Raw genomic sequence first — 24,497 nt, forward strand, 5'->3', positions numbered from 1 at the left:
TCACCTCTCCTTTTCAGCCAAAAGATATAAGAAAATGTGTGACACCAGGACCCATCTTCTCCTCCCGCCCACAAAAACTGCTATCCCGGTCCCCCCTCCTAATCCTGCCCCGCATCACCCCCGCAGACTTTTGACCTAGGTCCCCTTCCAACCTCTATCCCTATGATCCACTCAAAACCTCCCAAAACTACAAGCCCAAGTCTTAAGAGTCTTACCACACTCCTAGCATCCAGCGTTGCTCTGACGCCACCAGACCAACCTCCTCCCAGTGTCATCCAGCATTGCTCTATGAGATCAGCATGGGATAGCGGGAGTGCAGCAAAAAACTCTTCTGCCTCCCAGCTTGTGGTTTTGGGGGATTCTGGGTGGGCCAGGAGGATGAGGGGTGAGAAGGGGCCTGGAGATACAGTTCTTTTTAAAATATCTGGGGGAGTGGCAGGGGGCCAGAATTAGGAGGGGGAACCGGGGCAGAAGCTTTTCCTGTAACATTGGAGGGGTGGGCAGAAAGGGCGGGTATGCTGGCGCTGCACATTTTGTTATATCTTTTGGGATCCTGGTGGGTCCTCTGCATCAACTATACCATAGGCAATATTGAGTAAGCCGTTGAGCAGCAAAGTTATTTTAGCTCGAATGTATTTTACTGAAAGATACGTTCTGTTGAATATTCACCTACAGATATCTGGGTCACTTTACCGCTTGCCGGCAAACTCTTTATGGAACTCTTAGCCGCATTTAAGGGAGGCATTTCTGGGCGAAGTGGGGGGGGGGGGCAATTTAGGAGAGATCAGGAAATAACATGCGTTTTATTTTCCATGACAAAATTAAAAAATATCCGCACAGAAAACAGGTGCAAAAATGAAAGTATGTGCATATTCGGGTACATTTTTAAACCCTGGAGCGTAAATCCTGGGGTTTTTTGCTCGTGGCCGGGCCGTTCGCATGCCGGGCCAATTTTCAAACAGGCCCGGCCGTGCGCGCATCCCTCGGTACGCGATTAAGTGCTGTGTCCTGAAAAGGGAGGGGGGGGTGGCTGGAGGAGGCCGGTACAGTGGCCATTTACTGCTTTGCAGGGGAAGCGTGTGCCGGCAGCTGGCTGGCGTGTACAAGTTGCTTCTGCTCCAGTGGAGTAGCAACTTAAAAAATGTAAAAAAATAGGTAAAGTAGGTTAGGCTTAGGGAGTGGGGGAGGGAAGGGGAAAGGAGGTCAGTTAGGTGGGTTGAAAAGTTCCCTCCCAGTCCGCTCCTTAATTGGAGCGGACTGGGAGGGAACTGGGAGAAGCCCGATCTTGTCGCCGCACATACTTTGTTAAAATTAGGCCCCCCCCCCCCCGTATGTACCACCCGTACATGCGTGTGCGGGTTATAAAATCTGGCACGCAAGTGCACGCGGCCCAACAATTTTATAACATGTGCGCACTGGCGCGCGCATGTTATGGCGTCCATGTGTGCGCGCCAGGAAGCGTGCGCACCTTTTAAAATCTATCCCATTTTGTCTTTGAAAATCGGTACAAAGTTTGCAGGTCGTCCCGATGCAGACAGTTTGAGAATTTGCCCACCAAATAATGGTAGCCATCTTTCATGCTACGCGAATAATAAATCTTAGTGCAGAAATCAGCAGACATCAATGCTAAAGAACATGAGCATGTTTTCTGAGAAAAAGGTATCGGTGAGTTTGACACTGCAGTAAGAGTCTTAGGAAAACTAACAGTTCTGGGACTCTCGCCATTTGCCGCTTTTGGGGGGTCCAGAAAGAATTTGTTCACTTCTGGTAAAAGGGCCACCATTGATGCTTGAGGTGTTGGATTATGACATCACACGGACACCTTTTATATCCTGGATGACAGCGATGCCACAGGCTTATGGTACCCTGACTGACGACATTCACATGCCGTTTGGGCATATTGTAAATACATATAGATCCCAAGGGTGCAGAAGTTTTTTCTGGGATAACCGACCTTCTACCACCCTTACCGCAAAGTCTCAACACAAACTGATGTAAAGCCCCTCAACATAACGTCATAAAGCCCAATACAACATGTCACAATACAACGGGTCACAAAGTTAAATGTTCAATGTAAAACGTTCAATATAAAATGTCACAAATTTCAATGAAAAAATGTTAAAATTGTTTAATCTTAAATGACAATGCTCCATTGTAAAACAAGAGGTCCACTCTAACAGACTCCTCTGTTTGCACTGTAAACCGGTGTGTTATGTCCGATGAACATCAGTATAGAAAACCAAACAAATAAATAAATAAAAATAAAAAAAAAATCTGGAAAATCAAATATAAAAATAAAAAGAATAAGAGAAACAGGTTTGTTTTGGCATTGGTACATCTGACGTGGGTCCCTTGTCTTCTCCCGTTATCACCTGGCATATCTAACGTGTTAGCAGCATTAAGAATGAGGAACCCTGGAGAGAGGAACTGTATAACTTTCACCAGCTAACTAGTCATCTTGATCTGGGAAATTAAAAAAAAAAAGCCAATATAACTCTCTCCCGGGGACCACATCTCGCCCACCGAGACCTGATGCAGAGCCATAGTGAAGAGAGATTTTTGATAGTTTCAGCTTAGCTCTTGGGGGGGTCACTTAGACACACCAGAAAGCCACTCCATAATCCAGCATCAATGCTAAATGGAAGCTGAGGGCCGGGTCAGACGGGATGTTAGAGGAGCGAGGAGAAAGCCTGTGCCCCAACTATCTGCACCACACCTGGTTCCAGAGGAGGAGGTTTGAAATAATGAAGGCGAGAAGATTTTTAGATTTTAATGTTCTTTTTGGAACCCATGCTCACTTAACTTGCTCTGAACTGTCTGACGGCCTCCTCAGAAGGCCACATTCTCCTCCACCCCCCCCCTCCTTATAAAATGCTAACTGGAGACAGAGAGGCTGCCCGGAACGCATTCGCCGTTTGATCATCAACTCTTCCTTGGGGGGGAACTTGGTACTTACGAAATTGCTTCGATCATATCCATTCCCATTTCAACACAGCAGTGAGCGTGGTCAGCTCTGGCCTCCGGCAGCCCAGACACACAGTAATAGCAATCACCCAAGATCTTTATACGTAAACAGTGATTCTCCTAGAAGAAATGAAAAAAAAAAAAAAAAATACCCGTCAAGTCTGGTTTTGTGTTTGTGACAAAATTGCCTTTTAGGTTGTCTGATCTTCTGCGCAGCTCGCGGCGAAGAGACAAGAATATTTGAAAACAAAAAAACAAAACAGAAAGAATGAGAAGAACCCCCCACAAAAACTTACAGCTGCCAATTTATCGAATCTGGCAAAGAGCTCATTCAGGGTCATCACCAGCTCCTGAGCTGTGCACTGGGAGGCAAGGCTGGTAAACCCTTCAATGTCCGCAAAAAGGATGCTGCGGAGAAAGAGAGAAAAACAGGCCCGGGTCATGGAATTAGCCAGGTTTTCGCCCTGCAGTTTTCATTCAGGGCAAAATTTTCAAATAGCAGTGGGGGGGGGGAACTGCAAAGTCCATGGGACACTTTCCAACAGGGACGTTGCCCCGATTCTCCAAAAAAAAAAAAAAAAAAAAAAAGAGTCTGCGTGCACATTCCCTGGGACAACCTTCCTGGGAAAAAGCATATTCCCACCTGCTTTGCAGGTGCTTTTTCCCTCTTCCCAACAACCCATGCAGCTTTGAAAATACAAAACAGCATGCACTGTAGCACTTCCCGCCCTATCCCCCAGAATGCATCCACTCTGTGCAGGTAGAAGTTTGGGTGTTGTGGAATAATGCTTGCACTTTTACCTAGGGGGAGGGCGCATAGTTTGCAAAAAAGCCCATTAACCCGGGCAAATGGCTTTTGAAGATTGCCCCTCCTAGGGGAGGCTAATTTTCAAGAGGCTTTATGCACAGAAACCCCGGCTTTTGAAAATCCATCCCGGTAGCTGTGCGGGGAAAGCACCCACATAACTCGACAATACGTGCACCTTTCCCTGCACTCACGGAAGGTATTTGGAGGGGGGGGGGGGAGGACTTGGGGCAGGGAAAGCGTTTATGTGCATGGTTTCCGTTTTCAGGGAACGATGCGCGTGTCCACTCGCCCCAGCGACAACCTGGGAATTTTATGCACTTCTGTACCCGCAGCCTTTAACCCTACGCAGGGGCCCGCTGTAAATTACCCACCTCCCCCCACCTGAATTACTCTATAGGCCCCATCACGCTTGCACTATCCTGTTTCTTTGTTTCCTTGGAGAGGTTCGACTCGGTACGAGGTGTGGATGCCGAAACAGGTCAGACGTTACAGACAAAAAGAAAAAAAAATCAGACTTCCACCCACCCAAAATGGTACGTCGTACAGACGAGCAAGGCAACACCTCCATTTTTCAGGAGCAGAGCAACTGCACCCTATAGATCAGTGCACCTAAAGGCAAATTCAGGTCAACCCTAGACATTTAAAGTTTAAAAGATCAAACACGTCAAAAAACTTACTTGAAAGGACTTAACAGGGACTTGGATTTCTAAAGTCCTTACCAGACATAAAATCCTGTCACTTCCCTCTCGCTTCAACGTATCTGTGCTCCCCCACTCTCCCTCCCCCCTTTATTTTCTGATTCACTTGTAGTTTTTCCAGAAAATGCCATCTTTTGCTCGTTCCGTTTTGGGTGTGAAGAAGGGAGCGACAACTCCTGAAAGTCAGTCAAGAAATGAGTTAAGTCAGTCCAACAAAAAAAGGTACTTTTTATTAATTATTTTGCTCATTTGCTAAAACCTACGAGGAAACAGAAGCCACGCACAGCCAGGTCAGACGCTCTCCCAGACTGAGCCAACAGGTGGCGCTCTTGATATTTGCGTGGTTGCCAAACCCCACTAATGGCAGAGAAAAGCAGCTCTGGCTTCCAAAGCCAGCGAAGGAAATGCCCCGGAAACTGGCAGAGGTCTATAATTTGAGCTTTTGCTCCCTTCTCAAAGCACAGCCCGATAGGTTTTAAACCAGTAAGTGGAGGAGTAGCCTAGTGGTTAAAGCAGCGGCCCCGAGACGAGGGTTCAAATCCCACCGCTGCTCCTTGTGACCTTACACAAGTCACTTAACCCTCCATTGCCTCAGGTACAAGCTTAGATTGTAAGCCCTCTGGGGGACAGGGAAATAGCTACAATCCCTGAATGTAATCCGCTTTGAAGTAACAAAACGTCACCCTTTGTTCTCAGCCTTGGGTCTGAAATGTCCGTCTCTTCAGCACAGTCTCATATTTACCCTGATATTGTCCTCAGATCCTTAGCCTCTTCTCCAGTGCCGCCTGTTTCCAGGCAGCCGTCCAGCAAGAAGGCAAAAATCAGAGGACCCCGCAAAAAATAATAAGATCATGCCTGAAAGCGTCACTTTGCCATTTCAGCACTGTAACCATCACCTCTGGCAATTTCCGATGGCGCAATGAGAACTGACATCTTGGTCAAAATCCCCACAAGCGACTGACCTCTTACTCTCTCGTGCTTTATCCGGATTATTATCTAAGAGGTCAATATTAAGCAGCATGGCTAACGGGCAATTTAGACAGCCTTGGATGACCGGGTGAATTCTCACAGATATTCAGCGGAGCACTGCCGATTAGGTGCTCTACTGAATACAGCAGGATAAAGTCCTAGATAGCTGGATACATTGATTCAGCTAACATTAGGACTGCTCTGCAACATGACCAGACTTATCTGGCTAAGTCTGAATATTGGATAATTATCCATCTAAGTTAACTCCTCCCTGAAACGCATCCAGCTCGATACTTAGCCGGATACCTCGGAAGTATTCTGCCAGCGGGGATTTTCAAATCCTGCTATTTGTCCAGCTAAGTGTGAACCTAGCCAGCTAATAAATTAATTTTGGACTGTGCAAATTCTCCAAACAATGCAACCAACAATAGTTTAGTGAAACTCTGTTTTATATATATATATATATATATATATATACAAAAAGCACCCAATACAAAATTGTATGTGGGAAAGAAAAGCACTATTGCTTCCTATTAAATGCTTACAAAAGAGTACGTTATTCAAAATAAAAGTTCTTCTGTATGTTATTGAAAATATGACATCATGTACATTTAATTCCTTACATAAAATCTACCTTCATCTAATACAAATATTTTGAAACTCTCAATTTAATTCTCATGATAAATATCCACCATTATATGGTCTTGAGTTCTCCCTCAAATCTATACTACCTCTTACCTCACTCTGTCCCTCTTTCTCACAAAGAACACCATACAATAGATCTTTTACTTCAATGTGGTTATTGGTCTCCTTACATTGGACCACCGCTAGAGGTTTCAATCTTTATATTTGGAATAATTCATTATGATTTATTAATATTCTGGGACCAAGACACAAGGCTCGGTCTCAAAATAAATCTTGCCAATATTCACTCCATTAGTCCTCAGATCTTCATAACGGGTGTCCTATTTGTGCATCATTTTCTCACATCCCAACAAGGACCTTGTTTCACCAGTGAGGCTTCTTCAGGGGACTTAACTTAACAAGACCAGTCACCCACACTACCTCATCTATTCCTCCTCTCGATGCTGTGATTTCTGAGAAATGGTCAAAAATAAGACAGTATCACATCTAACTGTCCATTCAACTAATTGCATTTGTGAAATACACCTAGTTGTTTGTATTGTTATGTCCAACAAATTACAATAAATCTGTTTTGATATTTTATTTGTTCAAATTGATCATATAATCATCATGTAATTTCAACATAATCCAAAATATAAATGTTTATTAAGCAAAAACCGATTTAAACAGACATTCATACTGAACACACTCCTACCTAAACAATCAGGAGCGGGTCAGAAAAAACATCCCCGAATCACTGTGGCCATATGGCTCCCTTAAGTTTATTATACCTATTCCCCGATTTGAGGGAGAACTCAAGACCATATAATGGTGGATATTTATCATGAGAATTAAATTGAGAGTTTCGAAATATTTGTATTAGATGAAGGTAGATTTTATGTAAGGAATTAAATGTACATGATGTCATATTTTCAATAAAATACAGAAGAACTTTTATTTTGAATAACGTACTCTTTTGTAAGCATTTAATAGGAAGCAATAGTGCTTTTCTTTCCCACATACAATTTTGTATTGGGTGTTTTTTGTATGTTTGTTATATGGTTAGGATATCAATCACAACCTTCTACCCGTTCACAACTGTACTCCAGGGTACCTACAATGTGTCCCACAAAAATCAACCCAATCGTACCACTGGTAAAACTATCAACATTTACTAGTTAACGCCAAGTATTGTATGTAGGCCTCTCACTCACAGGGTCTGCATAATGTAACAGACTCCTAATTAGGTACAAGGCCACCTTACTTTAATTATAATATTTTTGTTGGAATTTTTCATTTTTTTGCACATTAAAAAGAGGGACGCGGCGTAAGGGAGCCGCGGCAATATTTAAAATTTCGTGGTAATCGAGCCAAGAAAAGAGAGATGCAAGCCTCATATGTGCGGAATGGAAGCTCAGAAGTTTGTCTCTGAGACTGGATACGGAAGAAAATTCCCCTGAAGCAGAACCTGTTGGTTCGAAACACGCGCGTGTCGGGTGACTAACCAAAATTGGCGAGATAAGTAGCTATTGTTTCTCCCGTATTTTTGGAGTATAGCATATGAAAATTAAGAAGATTATTGAAGAACTGATATGGGGCAGTTTTAATGTGCAAAAAAATGAAAAATTCCAACAAAAATATTATAATTAAAGTAAGGTGGCCTTGTACCTAATTAGGAGTCTGTTACATTATGCAGACCCTGTGAGTGAGAGGCCTACATACAATACTTGGCGTTAACTAGTAAATGTTGATAGTTTTACCAGTGGTACGATTGGGTTGATTTTTGTGTTATATGGTTAGCACATAAAATATACCTTAGGTTGCCTTAGTTTTTGAATTATATATAGATATATATATATATATATATATATATATAAAATAAAAGGCACTGTAGGCCACAGGTTTTAGTGAACGATCTTAAGGTTGTGAATTGCTCACTTAATTGAGCCTTCAATTGCTGATCTGCTGCAGGGGCAGTACCAGTTATGCCTTCCATTCAGTAAGGTCACGTTAAATAACTGTCCGTTTCAAAATATGGTTATTATTGTCTCCTTGGGTCGAGTATTGTTTTCCACTATGACGGCAGACTGTTAACTGGACAAATGCGTAATATTTTCTGTTCACTCTATTTATTCGTCTTTTTTTTTTTATTTTTGCCTATGTTTTTCTCTCTAGAATTCTAGAAGTTCTATTGTAAACTATGATAAAAATAAAATTAAAAAAAAGACGACTTTCCTTCAGATACACCGATCATCAGCTCCCACCATCCATATAAAAAGAGAGGAATCTGCATGCTGTGAGAACTGGCAAGGGTCCTTTCTTTGGGGATTCACCCAGTCCTTTCCTTTTAGCAGAAACCATCGAGACTCAGCAGAAGTCCCAGGGTAAAGAAGCATCTTCACACTGCTCAGATTCGAAGCACATTTCTTTATGAGGACAACCTTGTGACTGCGGCCAACCACACAGAAGAGCATCGCCGGGTGGAGCAGGGGAGGTTCTGCTGGGTTTACCTTCAGGGCCCGGGGGAGGGCATGGGCAGTGGTCTGCAGAGAGTTATAATTGTGTTTTCATTAACCGTGGACATGGTTATTTGGGGGGGGGGGGGGGGGGGAGACCCGATAGCATTTCAAGTGGTTATGTATATTTTGTAGCTTGCTCAGGGTTTGCGAGGTTGGAGGGGGGGGGGGGGCGAGGCATCAAATGGAACTGACTGACTAGATAATAAACCCAGAGCAGCCAGGGAGACCTTGCTAATGGCAGGAGCAGACCTACGGTGCAGGCTTGACAAACTCGGAGCAGGAGGTTCCTTCAGCGGAATCTCAAAACCATGCTCGACAGGCTGAGTCGACCCGGAGATAGAAATGCCATCAGAAGTCAGTGGATGGATTTTGGGTGTGGCGGCGCACAGGCTGCTTGCTTGATTTGAGGACTGTCCAGTGGAGCAAAGGGAGAGAGAGAAAAGAGAGAGCTCAGGCCCCAAAGGTGAGGGATCTAGAACTCACGAGTGATGACAAGTTCCTGAGACACATGGGGAAAGTGAAGCCGCTGTTTAGGTATGGGGACCATAAGGTCCAATCTCTTTCTTCAAGATTTCCCTGAAGGGTTGTGCTGATATGCTTAGCTCCACTGATACACCCCCTGGAGATCGTTAATTAGGATTTGGACAGGGGTAGTGAGGAGGGGACTGGATCCATAAAGGTCCTGTGACTAACTTGATCACTGTGGCCTTAAGAGTCCTCAGCAGGAGGTGCAGGTAGAGCTGGGTAAGGAAAACCAAAAAGGCAGTACTTTCCTGTGCCCCTTTGCTTCCTGTTTAGTCTGTTCAAGCCTCGTTCTAGAGTTATGATTTCATCAGAAATGGGTGCGTCATGCTCCTTCTCTGGCCTTATTCAGATACAGTCTATAAACCCACCTTGCTTAGGCTGTTTTTCAATTAATCCCCAATTATCCCACTCACAGCCTTATTGATGTTAACCATTTTTTAAATTTCCAGTTTTGTCCTGTATGTTTGCCTTGATTAGCTTTTAGGCTCTACCTAGTCTCTCACGTGTTTCTGAACAAGCAACACATATGTCACGTAGCGCTATAGTAGTGGTAGTGGTTATTAGAGCTACTGAAGTTTATTTATTTACTTATTTAGGAATTTTTTTTATGCCGTCGTTCCAAAACAAGATCACAACGGTTTACAGTATTAGCATTCATATTCACGGTCGGCGGTCAAGTTGTGATATAAGAGCTGCAAGCAGCAACAGATCCTGTAGCCTTGTGCAAGCTTCTGATCTGAAGATCGTATGGATCCTTCCCCGACAGGAGCAAAGATTTGAGGCACCCATGCGTAAAGGGGAAACTATCTTGCCAGGATAGTTCGTTTGCGAGAACTGGACATTGGAAACACAAGCAACAGACATCTCTGTATGTTGGGCCCACAACAGACCTTTGGAAACCATTATAAAAGCCTTTCTGCATGCAAGCATTTGATACCTGGGGATATGCGGCGTGCACGAGCTCCCTGTGGCGCTCGCCCTGAACCCACAGGTCACACACTATTCTAGGCCTCTGGACTACGCTTTCCTTGACCCCTAGCTGGGTTCCTTACACTGTGCTGAACTGTTCCATCTGCCCCTTTTCCCTGGTGAACCCTCCTATCACTCAGAGCTCATTCCATTAAGCCGAATTTGCCCAGTACAGATACATTTCAGTTGACTGGTGGGAAATGATAAGGAAAAAAGGAAGTGCTGTAGGGGGTAAATTATAGCATGCTATGCCGTACTATCTTGCTCCAAATAAAAATCCTCTGTCACACTGTTTGTTTAAGGAAAATGTTTTATTTACCATTCACATAGTTGATTGAGATTGATAGCGTTTCCTTAAATAAATGGGTGTATTGCTTGCGCCTATATTTAGACACAGTCACCAGCTCACTAAGATTAGGTAATTTCCAGACTGTGCAGTTATATAACCAAAGACAATTCACTGCAGTTCTGTGACCATGCCTGGACTACCGGCACAAGGCTAACAGAAGCACTAATTTGCAATGGTAAAAAAAAAAAAAAAGCAGGCATGTTAACATATAACCCCTGCCAAGTGTGCAGCACTGATTGCTTTGCGCTGAGAAACTCAGCTGATTTCCCCCCCTTATTCCCAAGAGTGACAATTTGCACTCCTCTCACAGTCTGTCGTAAGCGGAGCTTCTGCTCCTGAATGTTGGCATAAGTTCCTCGAGGTCTGACTAAGAACAAGTTTGCAAATAGCTAATTCACAAATAAACCATGCCTGTCTCATATCTGCCTGCTCTCTGAGGTGGGTGGGACCTGCGACTGGCACCAGGAGCTATTTTGCAATCAGTGTAACTAAAAATGGACTGTAATGTATTTCAGATTTACAGTGATTGAACAGTAAGCTGAGCCAGGCCTGTTTTTCTGCCATGGTGCACATATGGAGATGTAGTCTTGGTAGTATTTATTTATTTTTTAGGAAATCTGGAATATAGCTCCATGCATGCAATGGGGCAAAACCAGGACTGGTTCAGCTGGTCCCCTCTGAGATGGAGCAATATGACCAGCGTAGCTATATAAGCGAGATTGTTGGAAAGACAAGGGAACATGATAAAGAGAAAATACAAATACATCAGACATACACACCATTCCATCTGCCGGCATAAAATATCTGAGTGATAGGATAAGAAAGATTTTTTTTTTCCTGAAACCAAAAAACCGTTACGGCCTTCATTCACAGCCACTGGAGTTGATTTATTTAGTTACTTTTTTAGTTTTCCACCTTTCACAAATTCAAGCCTTAGAGTATTACGACCAGTTTCACGCTTCATACGATATACAATAATTTTTTAAAAATGACACACTTCTACTTAAGACAACAGCCAATAGTTCCAATGTCCAAACCATCATAATGTTCTTCCAACCGAATAGGTCTTCAATTGAAGGTTCATTCAGAGCGCCAGGTCTCCACTTTTTTCCCCAGAACTTTATATAATTAACTCTAGACGCACCTACGGTGGCAGTAAATTCCATAAAACCGGCACATAACACTGAAAGGTGCCATGATTTGTCACTACCAACGCCATTGCGGGTTAGGATGGTATTTCCAAGAGCGCTTCTTGGGATGATCTTGCCATTCTTGGTGGTGGGTAGTAAGAAAGGACTTCATCTTGGAACAGAGAAACGAAGGCATTTGAAGAATAATGAAATAATGTTAAAATCGGACGCATTGCTCAATAGGGAGCCAGTGCAGCTTTTGCATAATAGGTTGTTACTTGATCAAATTTCCTCCTTCCTGTTACCAGCTTTGCTGCCGGGTGTTTTGCAAGAGCTTCAGACTTTTAAGGTTAACCCCTGGAGGGCCCTGATAAAGCAAACTGCAATAATCAATCCGACCAATAATCAAAGAATACACAATGGCCAGCAAGTCCTTTCTGAACATAAACTAAAAAGGTAATTAACAAACTAATCTGAGGCTGACAAAAGCGATTTTCGCCATCTTGAGTCTCCCCTTCCAGTCCTCTCACGTGGCATTACAGCAGCGCATCCTTTGGCTGCCGGGTGGGGAACGCGGCTTCCTTGAGGGCCTGCACCTCATCACGCAGCAGGGGGTCACTGGTTGCACAATGAAAGGAGATTCCCGGCCATGTTTTCACTACCCGTTTAACACTCGGCAAGAAGCCCCGGACTTCATAAAAGATCCTACACCGCAAACTTTCCGAAATGTTTGAAGAGGCAGAAGCACATAAAGGCCTCTCTCAAAAAGGGTTTTCCTATGGGGAAAAAAAAAATCCCAAGGAAAGTTCCACAGTTTCTTACTTTTATTCCTGTCCAAGGTTCTGGAGCCGACGCGCTGCTTGCCAAAGAGATTTCGTTTTTCGGCCAGGCTGTATCGTTTTCACAGTCGGCAGGCACTCCCCTCCCCCCCCCCCCCCCCGCCCCAGAATCCCAAAATGCAGAATTAAAATATTTCCCCAAACAGAATTCTCTCTCCGGAGGGCCCAGTGCGTAAAGGGGGTCTCCGGCCGCTTCCAAGCTCTTCTCTAACCCGCCGGCACCCACTTTATGCACGAAACGTGATTTTTCTCTCTCTCCTCGCCGCTTCCTTTTTCTTTCAAAAAATCCTTAAGATGATAATGAAATCAGATGAGAGCTGAAGTGACTTACTTTAGATTGCTTGCATCCTAGGTTCTTTACTGATTTAGGAAGAAGAAAATGTGCAAAAAGAGAACGTGGATTTACCCAGGGCAAGTCTTGCCTCACAAATCTGCTTCATTTTTTGAAGGAGTTAATAAACATGTGGATAAAGGTGAACCGGTAGATGTAGTGTACTTGGATTTTCAGAAGGCGTTTGACAAAGTTCCTCATGAGAGGCTTCTAAAAAAACAAAAAAGTCATGGGATAGGAAGCGATGTCCTTTCGTGGATCACAAACTGGTTAAAAGACAGGAAATGGAGAGTAGGATTAAATGGACAATTTTCTCAGTGGAAAAGGGTAAACAGTGGAGTGCCTCAGGGATCTGTACTGGGACCGGTGCTTTTCAATATATTTATAAATGATCTGGAAAGGAATACGACGAGTGAGGTAATCAAATTTGCAGATGATGCAAAATTATTCAGAGAAGTTAAATTACAAGTGGATTGTGATAAATTGCAAGAGGACCTTGCGAGACTGGAAGATTGGGCATCCAAATGGCAGATGAAATTTAATGTGGACAAGTGCAAGGTGATGCATATAGGGAAAAATAACCCTTGCTGTAGTTACGCGATGTTAGGTTCCATATTAGGAGCTACCACCCAGGAAAAAGATCTAGGCATCATAGTGGATAATATTTTAAAATCATTGGTTCAGTGTGCTATGGCAGTCAAGAAAGCAAACAGAATGTAGGAATTATTAGGAAGGGAAAAGTGAATAAAATGAAAAATGTCATAATGGCTCTGTATCGCTCCATGGTGAGACCGCACCTTGAGTACTGTGTACAATTCTGATCACCGCATCGCAAAAAAGACATAGTTGCGATGGAGAAGGTACAGAGAAGGGCAACCAAAATGATAAAGGGGATGGAACAGCTCCCCTATGTGGAGAGACTAAAGAGGTTAGGACTGCTCAGCTTGGAGAAGTGGCGGCTGAGGGGGGATATGACAGAGATCTATACAATCATGAGAGGTCTAGAACGGGTAAATGTGAATCGGTTATTTACTCTTTCAGATAACAGAAAGACTAGGGAGCACTCCATGAAGTTAGCAAGTAGCACATTTAAAACTAAACAGAGAAAATTCTTTTTCACTCAACACACAATTAAACTCTGGAATTTGTTGCCAAAGAATGTGGTTAGTGCAGTTAGTGTAGCTGGGTTTAAAAAAAGGTTTGGATAAGTTCTTGGAAGAGAAGTTCATTAACTGCTATTAATCAAGTTGACTTGGGAAATAGCCACTGCTTTTACTGGCATGAGTGGCATGGGATCTACTTAGTGTTTGGGCACTTGCCAGGTTCTTGTGGCCTGGTTTGGCCTCTGTTGGAAACAGGCTTGATGGACCCTTGGTCTGACCCAGTATGGCAATTTCTTATGTTCTTATCACAGTGCCAGTGTTGAATGTGAATGAAACATGAGCAATTTGAAACTTAAGGCCATTGGGGGGGGGGGGGGGGGAGGAGGTGGTGGCTCGGTGCCATGTGGCACCAGTTTGGGAGAGTGGCTTCCATTCCCAGGCCACGACACTGCTCCCCGGGTCGGTTGGGGCCGGGGAAGTGGCAGAGGCAGGTGTTTGTTCACGGCGCCTGTTGGGAAGGGAAGCCCTGGAATTCGCTCCAGGGTGATGCAGACTGTGGCCCTGGATGGTGACATTCTCTGCAATGGTTGGACATAATTGAGTCAGCGAGGGGATAAAAAATAGGAGAAACTACCCTGGCCGCTGCAAATTAAGGATCATGGTGCTATAGCCCAATAGAGGCCTGTTCCCACTGAGCGGGAAGCCCACAAGGGCAGGAGGAAAATGTTGCGCTAATTAAATGAAAAATCCAGGCCTTCAGTCTGCGTAATAAAACACAGCTCACTATACATGTTGAAAAAAATTTTTTTATTGAACATTGAACTGTGGAACCAAAAGCGTTCTCTATGCTTGAGTATTTTGTATGGTTCTTTGTACTGTATGTTATTCATGTGCTGAATAGTTCAATAAACGAAAAAGTTTAAATTGAAAAAAAAAAAACCACAGCTCACTGCTACCCTGGACTTCAATGAAAGTGTTAAAACAATAAATTGCTTTAGATTGCATGCAAAGTGAGTGCACAGTCTTTCATAAGGGTTAAGTACCATATAAATAAGGAAAAGGTTAAATTAAATGAGGTTGCTCTCATTGTTTGCTCCTTAATGGTCAATTAATTCAGAGTCTAAGATCACAGCTCTTTTACGGTGTCACATAGGCTGCTACCACTGACGTCTGATGACACATTTTTTTGCACTTGCCTTTCTGCCTGGAACGGTGACCTGGCACAGCATTGGTTACTGTTAGTAAAGCGCTCCATGGCTGCGCTGACGTGTTAGGAAATCTGTTCAGAGTTGTGCTGCAACACCAGGCACGACAACAGAAATGAAGCTGCTCGTGGGCCTATGCCTCAAGACCCAGCTCGATAATTCCACTTCTTTTGCATTAATTTGATTTCAGAAGTTGTGTCATTTGCAACAGCTTGACCTGAAGCTGTGTGAACGGTTTCCTTTACGCAACTAACAAAATAGCAAATTTAGCTAATAGCCAGCATAGTTTCTTAAGGGGAAGGAGGCAGAAGAAGCTATCAAGACGTCCAGGTACTAGAAGTGTCCAGCCCAGTCATTCACCTAAGAGGTGGCTGCATGGAGGTGCCCGAGACACTCCGAGGGTAAGCCAGGCTGATATCCTATTCTGTAGACAAGTTATTATTTTTACACATCGTCCCGGTGCAACAAGCACAATTCTACTTCCATATACCCTCTCCCTCTATCCTTCTTCCTCCATTGACTCCTCCTTCCCTGAACGTCTCCATCTCCCCCCCCCCCCCCCATCACCCTTCCTGTCATCTTTGAGCATCTCTGATCTAATTTATTTTTGGTGGTGCAATCTCACCGTCACACCTACACCCGAACGGCCCCCCCGCTGCTTCTCCGTCCCAGACAGACGCGTCAGACGCGGGCAGTTGGGAAATACACGATAACACAAAGGGCCAGCAAGGTTCCTGTGCCTTACGCGGAATGTGCTGGAAATACTCCACCCCTAGCGTGCGCCGCACACCCATAAAACGCAAGGAGCGGCTTGGCGGGCTCCCGTCTGCTGCAGAAAATGTCGCAGCTGTTAGAACAGACTTGACGACCTGCTGACAGTCACTGCGGCTAACAGTGAAGGAGACGGAAAAAAATGTTCAGTACTTTTGATGATTTGGTGATTACCTTCCTGTCTCTGTCATTTCAAATCTGCCTTTTAGTGGTTCGGTGTCAGAAGCACCGGTCCTTGGGGAAAGCTGAAGCTTATTTGCAGTCTCTTCAGAAACTTCAGTGTAGCATCTGTGTGCATAATTATTCTGTGCCTGCTCTTCTTACCTGTTAAGGGTTTTTTGGATTTTTTTTGCATGGGTATGTGATACTACGACAAAGTCCAGCCAAGTAGTAGACAGACTGATCCTAGTTTTTTTTTGGGAAGACGGTATGCGGACTGAAAATGTGTTGAAAGAAAGTAGTGCAATATGTGACCTGGCAGAATGGTTTAACTGGTTACTGAGTGCTTTGGATTTAACTGAGAAATGTAAAACAGAAAATGTGACTGATACAATCCATCCGGCAGAAGATGGACCGCAAAATGGCTCTTATTTTAGTACCGGTTCATCCAAGCTTAGCTTTAGACCGATGCTTATGCTACTATTTGCCTATCACTTCTATAGCGCTATTCGACGTACGCAACGATCAGTGGTGTAGCCAGAAATTAATTTTTGGGGACGCCCAAGGTTAACATGGGTGGGCAGTTGACAAACAAGTCAAATAAAGCCTTAGAGTGCATCTGACAATGGATTTCTAAGTAGTTTCATCTTGAGCGTTGCTTTAAAATATTTAAATTCTATTTCAAGCACTTACCAGCATTAAATTACCTTATTAATCTATATTAATTTTTAAATATTTATTGCAGTTTATAAATACACATCATGTAAAAAGTAACAGAAGTTTAAAAGAAACATCAGATCCAATTACATAATAAAACAAATATCAATGTTTTCTTTTATGAATCCTCTTTCCAAACATGCAGAGTATCATAACCACAATAAAACAGCAATAATCATAATCATCATCATAAGAACTTAAGGTTTGCAACAGGTGCAGAACAGAACTAGGACATGCAAAAAAAAATATAATCAAATGCTGGTGCCACTTCAGTGCCAGCAAAACAAACTCCCTCCAATGCCAATCACTTTGTGAAGTAAGACAAATCCCTACAAAAAAGGAAAAAAAACCACCACCACCACCTAGAACCTTCCCATGCCATATCAGGAGTAACTCTCAGAAAAAGGAACTACAAATTAGAAACAAATATGCAGACAAAACGTACATGGAAAACCTGAGAAACCAGCCTCAGCTTCTGCGAATACTGAAGAAACAGCAAAATACAAATATAAATATATAGAGATTTATTTATACATTTTATATACTGCCGTTCCATGTAAAGATTACAACGGTTTACAAAAGTAACATTCCTAGCTATAAATCAGCAAATAATGATGGGTTTCAGCAGTAGAGAATTCATAAACAGGCACTAACTTCTATCAAAAGAAATGTTCCAAAACATGTTCACTAAAGAACATCAAATAAAATAATCTAACAGATTTCACATATTTCACAGTCAGTACATTGTGTTGAGATTCTTACATTTTCTCGATGAATCTATTCCTCGTGCTTCGATTCGTATCTCTTGTCCTTCTTGTTATTGTAAGCTCTCTCATTCTGATGTTTTTTTTAAGTTGGGTTATATGCATTTTTGAATAGCCGTGTTTTCAGCTCACATTTAGATCTCTTTCTATCTGGTATCAAGCATAATATCTCAGGTAGAGAGTTCCAAAGCTTTGGACCCGCTACAGAAAACACACAATCTCTTGCTTGTGTCAGATGTGTACTCCGCATTACAGGAACAGTCAATAGTCCTTTATTTTGGAGGCCTTGGTGTTCATTGAGGTGTAATGTTACGCCAATCACATCAATGTTACTGGAAAGAATGATTTTGAATATTCTCGTTAATACTTTATAGTGTAATCAGGAGTGTGCTGAGAGCCAGTGCAGTGAAATCAGCGAGGGTGTAATGGATCAAATCTCCTAGTTCCTAGCAGAAGTCTTGCTGAGGCAATTTTGTAATAACTGTAATGGTTTTAGGATACTTGCGGGAAGACCGAGTAATAGGGAGTTACAGTAGTCTAGGTTTGAGAAAATTAGAGTTTGAAATACAGTACGGAAGTCCTCGAAAGTTAATAGAGGTTTCAACCGATGTAATATTCGCAACTTAGCATAACTGTATTAATTAATTTGTTGATGGGCTTTTTCATAGTAAGGTTCTCATCTACTGGATACCTAAATCCCATACTTGATTTGAGGGGGTGATTTGAAAATTACCCAGGTGTAGGCTGGTGGTTTAACTATCGATGAGTTTCTACTTAACCAAATGATTTCAGTCTTTTTAGGGTTTAATGTTAGTTAAAGTTGCGAAAGTTCTTGCTGTATTGCTTTCATATAGGTTGAAAGTGTTGATACTGTATTTTCAAATGATTTGGAGAATGAAATGTAAAATTATATGTCGTCAGCATACAAGATGGACGTCATTTCTAAATCTGTCAGTAATTTACACAGGGGAGCATGTAAATATTGAATAGTGTGTTACTGAAAGGGCTGAGTCTTGAGGTAGGCTCCCATTCACACCAATACCCCCCCCCCCCTCAGGCAGGCTCCCATTCACACCAATACCCCCCCCTCCCTCAGGCAGGCTCCCATTCACACCAATACCCCCCCCCCCCTCAGGCAGGCTCCCATTCACACCAATACCCCCCCCCCCTCAGGCAGGCTCCCATTCACACCAATACCCCCCCTCCCTCAGGCAGGCTCCCATTCACACCAATACCCCCCCCCCTCAGGCAGGCTCCCATTCACACCAATACCCCCCCCTCCCTCAGGCAGGCTCCCATTCACACCAATTCCCCCCCCCCCTCAGGAAGGCTCCCATTCACACCAATACCCCCCCTCCCTCAGGCAGGCTCCCATTCACACCAATACCCCCCCCTCAGGAAGGCTCCCATTCACACCAATACCCGCCCCCCCCTCAGGCAGGCTCCCATTCACACCAATACCCCCCCCCCCTCAGGCAGGCTCCCATTCACACCAATACCCCCCCCCCCCTCAGGCAGGCTCAACTTTATTTATTGATAATTCACTGTATTGTTTGTTTTGTTTTATTCAATGGTAAATAAAACTTTTAATGAACTTAAAAAAATGGTAAGCAGAGTCTAATGAAGAAATTAGACAATAGCATAAGCACTGGCAAATTAGATGTAAAAGAGTAGTGAGAATTTCAAAAAAAAGTTTTGAGATGAATTTTGCCAGAGAGGCCAAAACTAATAATAAAAGCTTTTTCAAGTACATTCAAAGAAAAAAAGCCCATGAGGGAGTCCATTAGATGACCAAGGGATAAAGGGGATGTTCAGGAAGGACAAGGAAAGAGCAGAAAAACTGAATGATTTGCCTTGGTCCTTTACAAAGGATGATGTTGGGGACATAACCCACACCAAAAACATTCTTTGATGGTGATGATTGTGAGCAACTAGAGCAAATCTCTGTGATAAGGGAAGATGTAATAGATCAGATTGACAAACTCAAAAGTGACTGTTACATTTCCTGGCTCGTGGGCTGCCCTGTGAGTCAGCTTACTCATCCTTCACTGCCGGGCATCGCTGCCATCGATGGGCATCTCGGCAGGATACAGCCGACGTGATTCTTTGCTGCCAAATGCCGCTGCTCCAACGTCCCCCCAGTGCACAGGACTCAGCCCTCCTTAAAGGACCCACGATGGGAAAGTCCCACCAGCGCCTACCGATGACTTCAGGCCTTTTCCCTATAAAGGGTCTTCATCGGCACTCACACAACGCTTCAGCAATGGGTCGACTACCTCTAGGTAGTGTGAGTTACTGCTTCAGATCCGTGTCTTCAGCCTTGCCTTCCCTTCATCTTCAACCTCGTCCAGCCTTCCATGTCTTCAGCCTCATCCAACCTTCCAAGCCTTCAAGTTTGCCTTGCCTTTGTTTTCAGCCTTGCCTTGTTTGCTTGAACTGTATCCTGGTACTGAATTTAGCCTGCGACCTGACCATCCTTGCCTGCCGCCTGCCTTGACCTTAGCCTGCGACCTGACCATCCTTGCCTGCCGCCTGCCTTGACCTTAGCCTGTGACCTGACCATCCTTGCCTGCTGTCTGCCTTGACTTTAGCCTTTGACTTGACCAATCTCATTCCAACATAAGGGTCCACAACTCTAATAGTGACAAATCACCATGGCCAGATGATATTCACTCCAGAATTCTGAAAGAGCTCAAACATGAAACTGCAGACCTTTTACGAGTAAGCCGTAAAGTATGATTTTAAACAGCCACATTTCCTGTGAAGTGAAGGGTGGTTACTCTAACAGCAACGTTTAAAAAGAGTTCCGGGATGATCTGGAAAACTATAGACTAGGAAGCCTCGTGTTAGTACTGGTAGAAGCTATTCTTAAAATCCAAATGAATGACCAGGTAGATAGACCTGGTATAATGGGGCAGAGTCTACATGCTTTTAGCAAAGGAAAGTCTTGCCTTACAAATCTATCAGATGTTTTTTAAGATGTAAATACGCATGTAGATAAAAGTGAGCCAGTAAATATAGTATAGTGCATTACATTTTCAGAAGGCATTTGATAGCCTTCCATGAGAGACTCCTCGGGAGATTAAAAAGTCATAGGTTAGGCAGGGAGTGTGTGTGTGTGTGTGTGGGGGGGGGGGGGGGGGCAGCAGAAAATTTAGGCCCATTGGGGAGCAGAAATAAACTCTGTTGTGGGGCCAGAGAGGCACCTGTGCTGGCTCCTTCCAACCTCAAGCAAAATATCATGTGAATTTCCTGTTTACTAATTTTGGTTTTTCAAAGGGATCCCAACTTTTTACATTTTTTTTTTTTTTTACTTCCTCCGCACATGGCATTTCATTAAGTCAGAAGGTTTAATCTGCCTTGCTTCTGGCAAAGCAAGTAAGGAGGAGTGGATGCTGGCAAAAATACTCTTGGAAACAGCAGACTCCTCAAAGCAATACCTGAATCGCGAGTCACAGGGACAGGCTCCATGAAAGCCAAAATGAACCAAGGAGGCGCAGGAATCACAAACTTGGCATCAGCCTGTCACCTCTAGGGGCGGAGCCAGAAGTACTGGCAAACTCTCTCCCCGCGCTGCGCAGGGCTTCACGGAAAGAATTTGTTTTCTTTGGAAGCACTACGGGTTCCAATAAATCTCCCTGGCTGGAAGACTAGATTAGAAAGGCAAAGGCAATAAAACTGGGTCTTGTCCTGGCTGCCTGCCAAGCCACAGCAGGAGGATGTTAAAAAGGTATCTTTGTTAACACGCAGAGGGAATTTCGGGCAGTTTATGCACGAAATAATTATCACTTTTATTAGCAGATAGCCACCAACAAATTAGTTTCCTGTCAGCTGATTATATATCTGAATCCCACTAGTGGTTACCAGATAAAATCTGGCTGGAGCAAAATAATGAGTTTTGTATATTGATTTATCTTTGAATATTTATTCCCTCTCCTTGTGTACACGTCACAAAGCAGGGGCAAGGTGTGCAGCAGGATTCATAGAAATCTGACAGGGGCTGCAATGAGAATGCTTCTGCTCACTTCACAACTTTACGCCCTTTCAACCTGAGCTGGAGATGACCCCGGTGACCTAGAGGTGAAAGGTTCTGTAAGGGTGTGGCATTTCTTTGAGCCATCCAGTTCCCACCATTTCTCCTTAATAGCAGCTGTGCACCTCGGGCTGGAGGAAGTTAACCCCCTTGTTATCAGCATAGACTTTGTTACTATACTTTTGTACTATTGAAGGTAGCCGTAGAGCCCAAGCCAGTGTTGTGTAGCTCTCACTCTCAGCATCAGGTTTTGTCATTAAATAGCCTTACAAGTCAACATCTGTTTGACGGAAATATGCTCTGAACCATGTGAAATTTAATCTGGAAAATGGTTCAGATCAGCCACATCAACAGCAGTAGCAGCAGGATCTCAAGTCAGGACTCTTATCCTCAGAGGATTCCTCTTTCCAGGCCTTGAAGTGAGGAAAGGAAGAGGAGCAACTCTCATTCCTGTAGAGCTCTCTGCAGTCACCACAGTAGATGGCCCTGCAACCTAATTTACCAAAACAGCAAGGTAACCCCACCGCTTTATAGCTCTGTGCCTCAATTTCAGCTACGTCCTTCATTCATAGCAATCAAAAGATTTCATGAAATATTCAGTTCCATCGATCTGAACCTCCTCTACTTGCTACCTCTTCTTTTCAACTTGCTATAATCCCAAATGCCTTGAATTCTTTTTCCGGTCAACCTTCGTGACCCCCCAAATACTCCCCCTTTTTAAAGAAATGCCTGAAACTTTATCTGTGCATCAGTTTGTCGCAAACATCCACACTCCATTCATCAAGATCATTTAGTCAGGAGTGTCCACTCATCTGATGATGTCACACAATTCATGGATACCTGGAATCAGATCTTTTTAAAGTGCCTTAGACAAAATAGCTAATTATAACTGTAATATTAACAAAATATAGAGGCATATGGAGTTCCCTATTCAGAAGGTGTGTCCAAGTTCGGGACTTGGCCAGTCAAATATCAGATTTTAGATATTCCTCTCCCTCTGACTGGAAAAGTCTGTCAGCCAGATAAGTAATTACCCGCCTAAAACTTATCCAGATAAAAGAGTCAGTGCATGGGTGCTCTGGGGGCAGGGTTTAAACTTACTGTTATGGGTTGTGAGTATGTGGACCCTTGGAACGAGATGAGAGTAGTTACCACCTGTGGGGAGGAGCCCTACACCTTCAGGAGGCGAAGTCAGGCACAGCGGGGAGCTCTGGATGAGATTGTGGAGAGGCCCGAGAGATTCCCACAGTGGACAGACAGACTGGAGATAAACCTGGGTAGAGATCCCCGAGGGGGGAAGGTGCTAGGCTGGCCGCAGAGCGGGAAGCGTGAGACTGGCTGTGCAGAAGGTATTCCGAAGAGACAACCCCGAGGGGTGGAGCTCAGCAGCGAAGGAGGTGCTGATGCAATGACGTAGGCCAACCCGCGGAGCAGGGAAGACAAGAGTCAGGTCTCCAACGATGACGTATGCTGAAGCCAGAGGAGCGGGAAGCACTGACAGTCTCTGTATGCATGGAAGCACTGCCCCGAGGAGTGGGGAAGCACTGAGGTAGAAATCCTAAGTGGTAAAAGTGTTCCAGGGGGCAGCCCAGAGGAGCGGAGAGCTTGCAGGGTAGGACTTCAAGAGGCGCAGGGCCACCCCGAGGAGTGGGGAGGCCAGGAGACCAAGTCTCCGTAAAGTGCACGCACTGGACCCCGAGGAGCGGGTACCAGACAGAGTCCAATGTCCAAGGAGTCCGATAGCGTAGCCACAGGAACACGAAGGCAGGAGCTTGTAGAGACGTACGGAACTCGCTGCCAAGTCGGCTAGCTGGGGGCGAAGGTGGAGCTTAAGTACTCAGGTCCGATGACATCAATCAGGGTTGCCCCAGAGGTTCCCGCTGAGAGGCTTCAAAGGAGGGCCGGTGGCGCGCACGCGCGCCTAGGAACACCCAGAGTCGACGTGGGTGGTAGCGGTGTCTCGGCCGCCACGAGGAGCCATGGAGAACGGGGCAGTGGAGACTTGGCCTGCGCCCCGAGCAGATCCGGGGAGGGCAGGAGAATGGTGCAGGATGTGAGTAGACGTGGTCGCAGCCGTCTGTGACCGACGGTCATAACACTTACCTGAGTAGTGTCGATATTCAATGTTACCTGGATAAGCTTATCTGGTAAGTCTGGTCATAGGGGAGCTGCAAAGCTTTTGTTTTACTTCCTATTTGAGGAGAAGCCGTTATCTCCTCCTATGATATAAAAACTTTTATGCTAGCAGGAGGATAATAACCCCTCTTGCACCCCATCCTCATATTTCATAGTTCCTCTGTTTCTTTACGAAGTCTTCGCTGGTACATATACAACAATATTCCTCTCTCTGCTTTTCTTCTTTGTATGTTCTCTCTTTTTCTGCTTCTTTGTCTCTGTGACAAATGCATGTATGACTTTCTTTACTCGGCTTTATCTAGTGCCTGTTAGTGTGTGCACTTTGTATAACTACGTGTTTACGCTTCGTTTGATTTACATTTTGTGCACTATTGGTGTGTGCACTTATTAAACTGTTTATGCTTTGTTTATAGCGCTATTGTCCAGTTTAATTTATTGCCGCACATTATTCTGCTGTGATTTACCTAAATGTGTGTGCTCTTAACTCCGCCCTTCTTGCTTGCTCACTTTTAATTTTACCCAACCTTTGATGCTTGTACACGTTGTTAGCGTTCGCTGCGTACTTTATTTTTCTGCAGCTGAGGAGACTGTGCTCGGATGTGAATGAATATAAGTTGCAAACCAAGGATATGGCCCAACAGTTTATGTCCCAAGGCTATCCTATCAGTTCAGCGAAAAGAACTTACCAGGGAGCACGCTTTGTGAATCGCTCCTTGATACCATCTTATCCGCCTAAGCCTGATAATTCAGATTTAACAAGTGTTATGAAGTATTCCCACGGGGCCAGAGATATAATTAATATTATGAAGCAACACTGGCATGTATTAACACTCCATCAGAGTTTTTCTGATTTTTCCCACACATAGCGTTCTCCCGAGGACGCA

At 44.1% G+C, this 24,497-nt stretch overlaps 1 protein-coding gene across 2 annotated transcripts in view; it reads right to left on the reverse strand.

Moving 5' to 3' along the window:
• ADCY5 (adenylate cyclase 5) overlaps positions 1-24,497 on the reverse strand; it is a 472,164-nt gene that overhangs the window by 160,955 nt on the left and 286,712 nt on the right. For both annotated transcript variants that reach the window (XM_029605225.1, XM_029605224.1), the window contains exons 4-5: positions 3,261-3,372; positions 2,957-3,084 (exon numbers count right to left, since the gene is read on the reverse strand). In XM_029605225.1, coding sequence (XP_029461085.1) covers positions 2,957-3,084; positions 3,261-3,372 — 240 coding nt within the window. The remainder of the gene's footprint in view (positions 1-2,956; positions 3,085-3,260; positions 3,373-24,497) is intronic.

The sequence above is a fragment of the Rhinatrema bivittatum genome, chromosome 6 (assembly GCF_901001135.1).
Source record: "Rhinatrema bivittatum chromosome 6, aRhiBiv1.1, whole genome shotgun sequence".
Classification (NCBI taxonomy): Eukaryota; Metazoa; Chordata; class Amphibia; order Gymnophiona; family Rhinatrematidae; genus Rhinatrema; species Rhinatrema bivittatum.